Source organism: Eschrichtius robustus, chromosome 7 (assembly GCF_028021215.1).
Source record: "Eschrichtius robustus isolate mEscRob2 chromosome 7, mEscRob2.pri, whole genome shotgun sequence".
In the NCBI taxonomy this organism is placed as follows: Eukaryota; Metazoa; Chordata; class Mammalia; order Artiodactyla; family Eschrichtiidae; genus Eschrichtius; species Eschrichtius robustus.
Window position 1 is genome coordinate 9,797,751 of NC_090830.1, and position 13,512 is coordinate 9,811,262.

General features: G+C 47.5%; 1 protein-coding gene and 1 pseudogene across 3 annotated transcripts in view; one reads left to right on the forward strand and one right to left on the reverse strand.

Annotated features, from left to right (window-relative positions):
- Positions 1-2,459: 2,459 nt before the first annotated feature.
- NID1 (nidogen 1) overlaps positions 2,460-13,512 on the forward strand; it is a 94,347-nt gene continuing 83,294 nt past the window's right edge. For 2 of the 3 annotated variants that reach the window (XM_068547566.1, XM_068547568.1), the window contains exon 1: positions 2,461-2,824. In XM_068547566.1, the coding sequence (XP_068403667.1) occupies positions 2,600-2,824 (225 nt within the window). In that variant the 5' untranslated portion in view covers positions 2,461-2,599. Of the gene's footprint in view, positions 2,825-13,512 lie in introns of all 3 variants that reach the window. The other variant, XM_068547569.1, reaches the window with a different exon arrangement.
- Positions 9,043-12,112, reverse strand: LOC137767020 (charged multivesicular body protein 1B2-like; annotated as a pseudogene).

Here is a 13,512-nt window from a genome sequence, read left to right on the forward strand (position 1 = left end):
CTGTGTTAATGCTGTGCCTGTCTTTCCCAGTAGACTATGAGCTGCTTACAAAAGGGATTATGAGTTAATGGTCTTCGTATTTCGAATTCCTCCTACAGTATCTGACACAAAGTGGATTCTTATTAATTGCGGAAATAATAAGAATCATGAAAAACATACACTTAGATAATAATGATGGCTTAACATGAACTGAGTGCTTCCTTTATGCTCCGATTCTGTGCTAGGAGCATTCCATGAATCATCTTATTTCATTCCCATAACAATCCTTTGTTTGTGGGAATGAACATGCCATGCAAATGAGGAGGATATAGAAACCTGCCCAAGTTCATAGGGCTAGTAAATGGCAGAGCCCAGGCCTCAGCCAGACTGGACTCCAAGCTACCCGCTGAGTGGAGAACAGCTCTTGCTCTGTATCAGCCGAGGAAAATTCCACGGACCAATAGGAGTTTCAGAAGCTGTCTGCGTACTAAAAAGGCAGAGAATTCGGGAGAGGGGGTGAGAGCATTCCAGGGACAGGCAGCGGCTTCAGAGCCAGCTCTGATGTGAGACAGAAGGTGGGATGGGGGTTTGGAAGGGGGTGAGTCTGAGGGACGGGCCGGATGGGGCTGGCTGAGCGCACACTGGGAAAACTGGGGCCTGTGCAGGTGAGCACAGAGGAAGAAAGAAGAGCCTCTGTATGGGGTTCTCTCCGTTGGAACGGGCAGAGCTGGGGCCCAGCAGCCCAGAGATGGGCGGTGCAGCAGCTGAGGCTACGGATGGCATGGGGTAGAGTAGGAAGTCCTTCTGGGGGCAGGACGAAGGCTCCAGGCTCCAGGCGCTGCAATTCTGGGAGGGAACTGAAAGAAAAGCCACTGGATCTGGCAACAGATTGCAGGCAGGCAGCGTTAGTCGCTCTTTAACATCAAGAGAAACAAACGTAGCAATAATGCCTCCACTTAGTGTAGTGGTGAAAGGGGAACCAGGCCACCCTGGGTCCCGGGCAGGCTTGCAGCTGTGTGACCTTAGCAAAGTGATTTAAACCTCTCTGGGTTCCTGTCTCTCTTCTGTAAAGTGGGGATGGTTTCTGTCTCCTAGGGTTATTGTGATTGCAAAACGATGGTGTATTTCGTTGGCTTTTTCTTCACATTTTCTACTGGACTCATGCTCCCTAAACATTATACAGAACTTGCTGTTTATTGGGAGGATTCTCCCAAACTGGGTCCCAGGTCCTTAATTTTAGTGGGCAACAGGCAACGGGGGATACCCTGTTGACCCCTCCAGGTTAACAGATCTGACATCAAACACATACCCAACTCCCAACTTCCCAGCTCCCATTCCCTGATTTCAAAAGGCAACGCAGGTTTTGCAATCCTCCAGGCTCAAAACCTTCCACCCAATTTAAACTTTTCTCCTCTCCCATCCCCCATATCAAATTTATAATCAGGTCTTATTCCTTCTTTCACTGTAATGCCTTTTAGATTCATTTCTTCTCGGTTTCCACTTTTCCTTCCTCATCCCTATTTTTTTTTTTTTCTTTCAGCGATCCTCTGATGACCTCTGTGTCTCTTCTTTCAACCCAGTGCCAAATTAATGACCAACGGATTATTTCGGATACCACTTACGTCGCTTATCTCCCTTTGTCAAGAACTCTCAATAGTTCTCCTGTGAGGGTTAGAGCGAGTTCAAATTCCTAGGTTTGGTATTAAACTTACTTCGAACTGGAATTCGGGAATTCCTTTCCCGAATTCTCCACCGGGGGATGGCACCTTGACTCCACCCACAGCTCAGCCCTCCAGCTTCTAGAAAGTTCCTTCTGCAGCCCCCTGGTGAAATTCTATCCCTTCCGGAAGACCTGGTTTGATTTCCATATCCCCAAAGATGCTATCCTTGACCAGTTATTCCACTCCCGATGTCCTTTATCACTTGGGGGCTCCACCCCGCCTAACACTGTGATACACTCATGACTTTGGGGGTTGGACCCGACTTCTGGCCGAAGTTCCCATTACCAAGCATAGGCTCCCACACTCAATAATTAAGCTGAAAGAATGGAGGGATGAGTAAATGGCCATGCTCCTGGCCCGGTCCCTTCTTGCTGATCCTCAGCACCTACTACCCCCTCTTCCTACCAGTCTGACCATGTCCGACCTCCGGACGCCACCAAGCAGCGTTGGGGTGGACTGTGTCCCCGAATCCTGAGCGTTTCCGGGTGGCCCGATCTCCACGACTTAGCCCTGGGCCGAGGATAATGCTGCAGAGCCCGGCCCTCCGCTCCTACTCCCGGAGGGGCCGTTCGGTGGGAACTGGGCTGGTTTCGGGAATCGGGGCCACCAGCGCCCATCACCCCGCGGGGAAGGAGGGCGACGCGGGCAGAACGGTTGGGGGATTAGGTGTCGCCCCTCGCCCTCCCCCTCGCGGCCATTGGGCAGCCTCCGCGGCGCGCCCTGTGGACGGGGCGGGGCCCTCCCCATCTCCCCTCGGTTCCCCTCCCCTGCTTCCCGGGGTGGGAACCTCGGGAGGCGGGAGACGCGGAGGGGCTGCCGAGGGGCGTCCGGTTACATCTCCGCCTTCCTCAGCCTCCGGCCGCAGAGCCCCTCGGTTTGCGGGACGGCAGTCCGGGAACATGTTGGCCGCGGTCCGCCGGAGCGGAGCTGCGTGGACGCGGGCGCTGCTGCTGCAGCTGCTGCTGGCGGGGCCCGGGGGCTGCCTGAGCCGCCAGGAGCTCTTTCCCTTCGGCCCCGGGCAGGGCGACCTGGAGCTGGAGGCCGGGGACGACCGCGTCTCCCCAGCCCTGGAGCTGAGCACTGCGCTCCGCTTCTTCGACAAATCCGACCTCCACTCGGTCTACGTGAGTGCGACCCCGGGCGGGAGATGGGGGCAGTTGTCTGGGAGGGCGCGGGGGGCTGACGCGGCGTCGGAAGGAAGGCCCGGGCGGGCCGGGGGCGCCCGCGGAGCCGGACGGACGTGAGCGTCGTGGGCGGGGACCCGGACCCGCAGGCCGCCGGGGCGCGGGGTGCGGCGCTCGGTCTCCAAGCCCAAGGGGGCTCCCGCCTCCGCCCGGCCCGCCGACGCCTCCCCGCCGCCTGGTCACTGTCGCCCGAGGGGCACTCGGGTCTGGGGAGCTCGTCCCGTCTGCGCCGCCCCGTGCGCGCCCTGCCCGACTCCGGGACCCCGCGACCCCGGACCCCGGGACCCGGGCGGCGTTTCCACCCCGGCGGCTGTGTGACCGCGTCGCCTCCGAGAAGTCGGTCCGCGTCTCGCCATTGTCCCCTGCCTTTTGGGGACAGGTCCCGGTGCGGTTGGGACCAGGCGCGGGCGCAGGGCAAAGGCCAGAGCTGGGTTGCAGCCGGCGCGCGGGCCCTGCGACTGCCGTAGGTGCCGGGGCAGGAAAAGACCGCCAAACCGGGCTCTCCGCCCCGGGAATGTAGCCGACAGCCCCTGCATTTGTGTGTGTGGACTCCGGATGTGCCTTGGCAGTGATTCTGCTCTCAGTTCGAAGTTAAGGGCTGGGAAAGGGCGCCCCGGTGATCCAATTTCCTGTAGCCGAGCACTGTCACCATGGGGGGCGGGGGCAGGGCGGCCAGATGGGGAGGGGGACAGGGACCTTTCGCTCTCTGGATCCTTCTCTGAACTGGCCGGGCTCGGGGACGCTGTCAACTTGGTAAAGTCCTTTCGTGCCGCCGCCTGCCGCTGCCGCGCACCATGTGGATTTCATATAAAGCTGTGTGCATTCCAGAAGTGGAGGGAACAACGCCAGCAGCGGCTGGAGCTTGTCCTGCCGGTGAAATGGCTGTGCTCGTCTTCTGGCCGGGGCAGACTTCGCCCGGGACAACACCCACGTGGAGCTTGTCGGCTTTGCCCAAAAAGAATGAGTCCTTGAAGTCTCCACCGACAGAGGGTGTCCCCTTGTTGGCTGACTGCCCTGACCTCCTTGCGCAGTCTGCTGTAGCCTGTAAGACCCTGCCTTAGGTTTTTAAATGCATAAGATAAAATCCACAGGATTGCCAAGGAGATCAATTCTGTTGAAAAATGAGTTAAAATATTTTTTAAAAATTGTATTAAGTAATATATATGGTTTTTTTTTTTTAAAACCGTATTAAATAGCAAGGTGTAGCAGTGGATCCAGTGTACGATCAGCTAATGCCGGAACTTTCAAGGTCATGGGGACTGTAAACAATATTCAGAGACACCTACTGTGACTATAATGTGATAGGAGAATATCTGTGACTGCTGTTAGTGGCAAGGTCATTAAGTGCTAATACTACCGTGTTTTGTTGCCTACATTTATAATGGAAGGAAATGCTAAATACCAGTTACGGGTTACTGAAAATTAAAATGAAATTTCTTTTTCTCTCTAGGTTAACAGACCCACTGAATTCTATTCATGAACCCCTATGTTAAATCAGGGCCCTCCTGCCCTTCTTTACTTGTGGCATCAGACTAACCACATTACGTTCTAAAGACCTAGAAAATCGATTGCTAAAAAGTGATTCCCGTCAGTCCACACCTTCTGAGCCAATTTGGGTTTTTCATCTGCATTTCAGTGAGAAAGACTCCCAGAGGTCTCTTTGCATCTTATTTCTGTGCTTCAGGTTGGGTTCCCAGGAAGGACTCTGAGATGGAGATTAGCAGGTAGGTTATTTCATTAGGGCGAGTTTCTCAGATCCACACTTGTAGGAGGGAGGGCAGTGAAGAAAGATTGAGCGGAGTGGCGGAGCTGCAGTGCAGGCCAGCAAGGGCATCCAGCCAGTCCCCTGGGAGCTCTGGAGGTGGGATGGCCCTTCAGAGCTCTCTCAAGTCTCCTGAGAGGGATGGACCTCCGTGTCCTTACAGTGATCCGTGGTTCCATAAGGGCTGCCCTGGACCGAGGTGTGACCCTCGGGTGAGGCAGTTTTTTCCACGGAGGCACTTATCAAAGAGGAGGGCTGAGGACTGCGTTCCCAGGAGCTGAATGAGGATCTGGTGCCACATCACAGCACCCACCAGTATCTGCAGTTTTGTAGATGCTCTTTTGAGCTGATGGAAACCCTCACATGGCCCTGAGTGAAAAGGTGAATTGACAGGACGTGTGAGCATGAACTAGATGGTCTGTACTGTTCTGGACATTAGATTAAGAAAATGAAAGGAAACCCACTGAGAAGGAAAATGATTATTGGATGAGTACATCTACATGTGTCAGGGACTTGCTAGTTTTACATTATTTAATCCTCAAGACAACGTCCCCCCTTTTTTTCAGATGAAGAAATAATAACAATAATTAGTAATTACCCAAGGCCATAGCATCAGTTAAAAATACCCAAACTAGTATGTCAGCCCGTCTGTGTCTGACTCATAATGCTTTCAAGCATCGGACCTAAAACATGTGATGGACCCAAGGGACTGCTGTGAGTTAGAGTAGTGAGGAAAGATTTTACAGAGGAGGTTACATTTAAGACTTGAAAGACAGGTCCATTTTCAGTAGGCGGAGGGGGAAATGGAGAGGCCATTCATGGTGGGAGGTACTGCAGGGGCAAATACATGAGGATGGGAACAAGCTTGGTATATGCTGGGAAAGTGAGGAATATGACCCCACTGGAGCAGAGTGTTTTTGTTGGAATAGGAGGGTTCAGTCTGGGATAGGCAGGTGGGGTCAGGGGATAAATGTATCAGTTAGCTCTTGCTGTGTAACAAACAACCACAAAAACGTCAGTGGCATATAACTATAAGCACTTGTTGCTCATGTGTCTGGACTCCACAGGTGGTGGGCTGATTTAGGGCGGCTTCAGCAGGAGCAACTGGGATGATCTGGTTCTGCTCTGGGAGGTGCTGGGGGAGGGGGGGTGTCTCTCAACCTCCACAGCTGTTTTGCCTAATATGGTCATTAGCCATGTATAGCTATTTTAAATTAATTAAAATGAAATAATAATAGAATTTCAGCTTTTGAGTCACACTAGCCATATTTCAAATGTTCAATACCCTCACTAGTGGCTAGTGGCCACTAGATTGGACAATGCTGCTGTTGAATGTATCCATCACCACTAAAAATTCTATTGGATGGTGCTGCTTCAGAGGGCCAGCTTAAGCATGTTCCTTTACATGGAGATGTCAGAAGCATAAGAGAGTAAGTGGAAATGCATAGTGCTTTTCCAAGCCTTCCCTTGGGTCATGCCTCCTAACTTCTCAGGGACTAAAGCAAGTCTCATGGCTGAGCCCAGAGTCAATGGGTGAGGCAGGTCATCCCCGCGCCCCACCCCTCCCCCCCCGCCGTGGTGGTAACAGGCATGGATACAGGGAGAGGTGAAGATGTGGAGCCAAACGATGCAATACATTACATGGAGTGTCATGAAAGATGGCTCCTGAAAGGTTAGTGGTTGATGGGTTATACTGTCTGTAGCTGGTCACAAGGCATGCCCGTCTTTAGTAAGATAAGTCTGGCAGTGGTTTGCAAGACAGCATGAACAAACGGACAACAAGAGTTTGGGAGCAGGAAAACCAGTCCCATAAGTTACTGATTTATCAGATATGCAGGAAGTAGAGTGTACAGGAATGGGGCAAGGAGAGGAGTGGGCGAACCTGAGTTGATCTAAGATGCATCAGCAAGATTTCTGACCAGTCACATATGGAACGCGGAGGAGAAGGCAGGGAGGGAGAGGTTCTTGGTCTTGAGGCGTGAGAGAATGATGAGATGGTTGGCAGAGCTGACTTGAGTGAAAAGGCATTAGTCCAGGTTTGACTCGGTGGTGTTGGAGACCAACAAGGGGACCAGAACATGGTGATGCCCTGGAGCTTGTAGACCTTCAAACGACCAGTTAGGTTGGAAGGTGAATGGAAGCCTTGACACTGGTTTACAAGGGGAAGTAGGAAAGCAGGGAACAAGCTGAGAGCTGGGTTTGGAGCCCTTGGAAAGGGTACCATTAGTAATGACCCCACTCATCAGTTCTAACAGTGCGGTCTGGGGACTCCTGGGTGTCCTGGAGACTTTTTCAAGAAATTCACAAGGTCAAAACTCTTTTCCTGGTAATACGAAAATGTTGTTTGCTTTTTATTTTTTTTTTAAATTTTAAATTTATTTATTTATTTATTTGTGGCTGTGTTGGGTCTTCGTTTCTGTGCGAGGGCTTTCTCTAGTTGTGGTGAGCGGGGGCCACTCTTCATTGCGGCGTGCGGGCCTCTCACTGTCGCTGCCTCTCTTGTTGCGGAGCACAGGCTCCAGACTCGCAGGCTCAGTAGTTGTGGCTCACGGGCCCAGTTGCTCCGCGGCATGTGGGATCTTCCCAGACCAGGGCTCGAACCCGTGTTCCCTGCATTGGTAGGCAGATTCTCAACCACTGCACCACCAGGGAAGCCCCTGTTGTTTGCTTTTTATACTCCCATGCTCTCATGTGTATATAGTGGAGCTCACTAGAGGCTATAGGATATGTGTTATCTACATGTGTTGTGATATTTGTCACAGAAGATTGAATGTAGAAGATAGGAGAATCCAGCTATCTTCCATTAAGCCAGACATCAAATTGATTTGCACAAATGTACAACAACTTTTGGGTTTTATTTTCTTTAAAATTATGTTAACATGTAATGAGTTCATTATTATTTATTATAAATATTTAAATTTTTCTCAATTTTAATTTCTGATATGATAAGTATTGATCAATATGACCTATATAAACACGAGATTCTAGGGGTTCTTTAATAATTTTTAAGAATATAAAGGGGTCCTGAGACCAAAATGTTCAAGAGCTGCTGATTTGATGCTATCTAGATATCGTAGGCCTCTGCCTTAATTTGAGAGCTGTTCCAAGGCAGAGGGTATTGCTGGGGAATATTCCATGGTGGAGCGAGGGGCCATCTTGGTTTCCTGACTTGATCCTGTGGGCCATTGCATGATAAGATCTGATTCTCCACGTGGAGTAATCTCTTTATTTTTAAATCAGCACAGTCCCAGTGATGAAGCCAGTCATTCTTTGGACCCCATCCTGAGTAATGAGAGGGGAGTGGGCCAGTGTTTAAATCTAGTACATGATTTGATTACATATGATGTTATTCATGTCTTGATTCATAAACATGGAGAAGTGAATTAGTTATTGTTTAATAAGTTCAGTTTGGGAAATAAAATTCTTTATGGCTATGGAAAAATAATAAAAGGATATCCTTGGAAGCAAAAAGATTGTATACTGCTCTCCTGACTCATCTCCTCATCTCCCTTCCTCATGACTGTCTGTCTGTTTGTCTCTCTCTCACACACACACACACACACACCACATACATCTTCCACAAACTGATTTTCATTATACCACTTACATATAGGCATCTTTCCCTAAGTAAGGTAAATTTAACTCTTAAGATCTTCTAACGTTCTTCCTATTTTTACCCTACCTTCTCTGCCAATACAGGCCACTGACTTTCTTCAAAACTTGCTTCAAGGACTTCCCTTGTGGTCCAGTGGTTAAGGCTCCACATTTCCATCGCAGGGGGCGTGGGTTCAATCCCTGATCGGGAAGGCGCGGCAAAAAAAAAAAAAAGAAAGAAAATGTGGCTTCATTCCACCAACCTTACCAAGGAAGAATTCTTTTTTTAAAAATTATTTATTTATTTAGGCCGCGCTGCACGGCATGTGGGATCTTAGTTCCCTGACCAGGGATTGAACCTGCACCCCCTGCATTGGAAGGCGAAGTCTTAACCACTAGACCGCCAGAGAAGTCCCTTGTGCTAGATTTTCGATGTTAACTTTTGAGAAAGATGTTTCATACACAACAAGCTAATGCTACTCTGTCAAAGACATGGACAAAAAGACGTCCCTCGTACTTTTACGCATAATATACAGAACCGTAAAATATGTCAAAATGGGAACTCCCTGCAATTTCTTTTTTTTTCCCCCCTGCAATTTCTTAATGTACTGGGAAGTACAGCAAAGCAAAAGAAAGCACTACATACAAATAGTGTTTAAGCATTCTGGCATACATAGTGTTCTTAGTGTAATTGGACTGCAACTTATCTGTATATACACACAAAATATTTTAGAGGCAAGTAAAGTAAACAGAAGTACCAGTTCTGTAACTTAACTCTTGATCACGCCGACAAGCAAGTCTCTTAGAGTTCATCCTGTTCCATTGAAGCAACACTTGTGCCTATAGAACCTACTGACCCCGTGGTAGTTGCTTTTGACATCAAGGCCAGCTTCATCTGCCATTTCTTGGAGCAACATATCCACTTGGTTTTGTGGTATTGTTAGGGTTGTGGAGTGACTCATCGTGTCTTCCCTTTGTTGCGTTTGAACCTTCAGCATTTCCAGTTGGTATTTACACGTGTGCATTGGGGCAAACATCTTTTCATGGAGGTTTATATCCCTCCATGTAGCATCTGCAGAGCCAACCAACGGCCGTGAACTTTGTCACCTTGCCCGTAGTCTGAACTCCTGCTGCCACAGCAGGAGCCCCATTGCTCACACTCCAGAAATTAATTGCTTGGTTCCTCTGGTGGATTGCATTTTCAATGTGTGTTCTTGCCACTTCTGGATTGCTCTTCTTTTTTTTTTTTACCATAATTAATCTATTTTTAGTTAGTATCATTTATGTAGTTGGCTTTAGATGTAAAGATAATACATACTCATTGTGGAAAATGAAGAAATGCACAAAAAAATTAAAAGTGCTATAATTCCACCATCCAGAGATAACCATTGGCAAGATTTCATTATATTTCCAGACAGGACTTTCTGGCTGTGCATTAACTTTTTTTACATGGATAAAATTATAAAGATTGCATATAAATGTTTGCGTCCTGTACCTTTCATATTTCAGTGTGATTAGTAATTGTTTTCTTCCATCATGAGATATTTAGATTGCTTAACAACTTTTCTCTGTTTCAGATAAAACATTGATAAATATCTTTGTTCACAGATCCTTTTCCACATATTTGATTATTTCCTTAGGGTAAATTACCAGAAGTAGATTTTGGTCAAAGGGTATAAGTCTGTTTCCTTTTTTTGTTCTTCTCAAAATAGAAAAACCTTTACTGTTTTCTCAATTAAAAGATAGTATATCCTTGTCGTAAATTAATTCAAATAAGACAGAAATGATAAACTAGGAAGCTGTCTATAATTCTCCCCTCCTGCCTTCACCCTCCCAGACTTCACCCCCAACCTAACCACTGTTAAGAGTTAAGCCTTAATGAGCAGGCGGGAACTTTGGATGGTAACAAAAAAGTTCTAAAACTGGATTGTGGTAATGCTTGCAAAACTGTATGCATTTACCAAAAGTCATTGGATTGTAGACTTAACAATGGGTGAATTGTATGGTATGTAAATTATACCACAATAAAGCTGCTTTTAAAAAGTTATAGGTGACCAAATATTTTTCTATGCATATACCTTTTTTTTTTTTTTTTTTTTAGAAATTCACGTTCTTTTTTTATTTATTTATGACTGTGTTGGGTCTTCGTTTCTGTGCGAGGGCTTTCTCTAGTTGCGGCAAGTGGGGACCACTCTTCATCGCGGTGCGCGGGCCTCTCACTATCGCGGCCTCTCCTGTTGCGGAGCACAGGCTCCAGACGCGCAGGCTCAGTAGTTGTGGCTCACGGGCCTAGTCGCTCCGCGGCATGTGGGATCTTCCCAGACCAGGGCTCGAACCCGTGTCCCCTGCATTGGCAGGCAGACTCTCAACTGCTGCGCCACCAGGGAAGCCCCTGCATATACCTTTTTAATATAAAAATGGTATCTGATATGGATCATGGACATCTTTCATGTCAACACAAATAGATCTTATCTTTTTTTTTTTTTTAATAAATTTATTTATTTATTTATTTTTGGCTGCATTGGGTCCTCGTTGCTGCATGCAGGCTTTCTCTAGTTGCGGCGAGCGGGGGCTTCTCTTCGTTGCGGCGCGCGGGCTTCTCACTGCGGTGGCTTCTCTTGTTGCGGAGCACGGGCTCTAGGTGCGAGGGCTTCAGTAGTTGTGGCTGGCGGGCTCTAGAGCGCAGGCTCAGTAGTTGTGGCTCACGGGCTTAGTTGCTCCGTGGCATGTGGGATCTTCCCGGACCAGAGACCGAACCCGTATCCCCTTCACTGGCAGGTGGATTCTTAACCATTGTGGCACCAGGGAAGCCCAGATCTTATCTTTTTAATAGCTGCATAGAGTCCCAGTGTATAGCTGTACCGTCATTTATTTAAGCATTTCTCTACTGGCAAGCATTTAGGTGGTTTCCAATTTTTTGTCATCATAAACAACACTGCAGTGAGCATGCATATACAAGCATTTTTGTGTATTTGTCTGATTACATTCCTTTAAGATAAAATTCAAGAAGTGGAACTGCTGAATCAAAGACCATATTTTTAAATGTTTTTACTTGTATTGCCAAATTGACCTCTAGAAAGGTTGCACTAATCTCTGCTCCTACTAACAATGTATGTATGAGAACGCCAGTGTCACCAGCCCCTCAATAGCACCCTATCCATCTTTTTAAACTTTGCTGAGATAGTCCAAAATAATCTCTCATTTACAATTCTCTGATTGTTGGTGATATAACACCTTTTCAGATGTATACTGGCCACCTTTATTTCTTATTTTATAAATTGCCTCATCATATCAATGAATAATAACAAATGACATTGTCAGTAGTGTATAAATGAGGTGGTCAAGTCCAACATACTTTGGTGAAATGATTGTGGAGTTAATAATAGCTTATATAGTTTTTCCATGAAGTTACAGCCACAGAAATTATTTAATAATACCAGGTGAGATGATATTTAGTCAGATTCAGATTTTCCCAATAATGACCATGATATCTAGATGTTTGTGTTATCTGTAAATAATAGTTTGCCCTCCTTGAATTTTTAATCCTTTAAAAATTAAGTTTAAACAGTGGCCACGTAAAGTATTCATTTAATACACGATGTTTTGTCTCCACTCACTAACAGATTGGTGAGGGGATAACTGTCTTCCCAATTTACCAGATTACTAACCTTCACTGATAATAATAAGGATATCATTAAACATTAAAAACTGGATATGTATGGAGTGCTTACTACGTGAGGATTGCTCTTCTAAATGGCCTTTTTAATCTTGGCCTTTCCAGCCTTTTCTTCTCTCTCATATTTCTTGGCATTGCTATTAAGTTCTTTGACAGCAAACTACAAGTTAAATAGGCGTTGCTCCGTATTCGACATGGTCCCATGACTTTTTGGGGAGGCGCAGGTTTGATGGGAGGGTTCATGCAGCCCCCGTCCTACTCCTGAGCTGTGGGCCGGCCTGGCTCCCTGAGATTGTGTCATATTCCTCTTGACATCACTCGTGGACCTGCCACACTTACTGGCACATAGGAAGTTTATGGCTAAGCCCGGGGCCACCACCCATGGTTATGCAGGTGGTTTGCAGCACAAAGCTCTGACTGAGGGGACACACCGACTAAAGTCCAGCCCACAGGCCACTCACCAAGCCCTGAACCTCAGCATGGGCCTGGGGCCATTCAGAGGAAAGGGTACTTGCTTCTAATTTGCCCAAAGGCGCCCTGTGGTCTAACAGTGGCCCTGGCTGAGTCACAGAATACTTAATAGAGTATTAATTTCTAATGGGGGCTAAAGTGAAATTGATGAATCATGTTGATTAACCAACTTATAATTGAGGTCCAGTCACTTCATATCTCACCCTCTTATTATTCCAGATCTCTTTTATTATAAAACAAAGAGGTTTGATAAGATTATCTCTAAGGTTCATTTTATCGTGGATCTTTGGTATTCTCTGATCAAGTGACCAGCTGTTGAGTATATACCTTTACTATGTACAGGACACTGGCTATTATTTCTCATATAATACAGTGCAATGTTGAGATACATCATCTAGTCATTCAACAAATATTTTATTTGTTGCCTAACATGCCAGGACCAGCGCTAGGCTTTGGAGATAGAGACTGAAACCAGACCAGTGTTGTTTCTGATCTTTACAGTCTAGTGAGGAAGACAGACATTAAACTAGTAATGACACTGTGATAAGTGCTGTGGGGAAGAAGTTCATATATTGTGGTGAAACTGAGCTAGGTGGAGGGTCAGGAGGACCTTCTCGACCTGGAACTAACGCATGGGTAGGGGGTTAGCCATGTGAAAAGAGGGGAAGGGGCAGAAGGGTGCCTCGTTACTGAGTGTGAGACCAGGAGCTTGTAGAGAGGAGAAGCTTGGCATGTCTTCAGGACGGAATGAAAGCCAGTGTGAGTGAGGGCGCTGGTGCAAGAACTGGGGGAGCTAAGTCAGACCCGGACACTGCAGCTCAGAGCCCTCCTAGTGTTTCCCTTTGCACGTAATGACATCCAGCTTCTCACCACGTGTGGTGATGGTACAGCCACGCTGGCTCCCCATCCTCATCCCTTATTACCCTGCTGTCCTCACGCGCTGGGCTCCAGCCTCACTAGCCACTTTCTATTCCTCGGCCACAGCCAGCTTGTCCCACCCAGGTGTAGACACTCCTCTCCCCTCTGCACCGTCCCGTCACGCAGGTCTCTGCTCACATGCAGACACCCGTGCGTGTTGTTTTGTTGCATTCCGTCTTGATTTCATCCCAGCATGTATAGCCACCT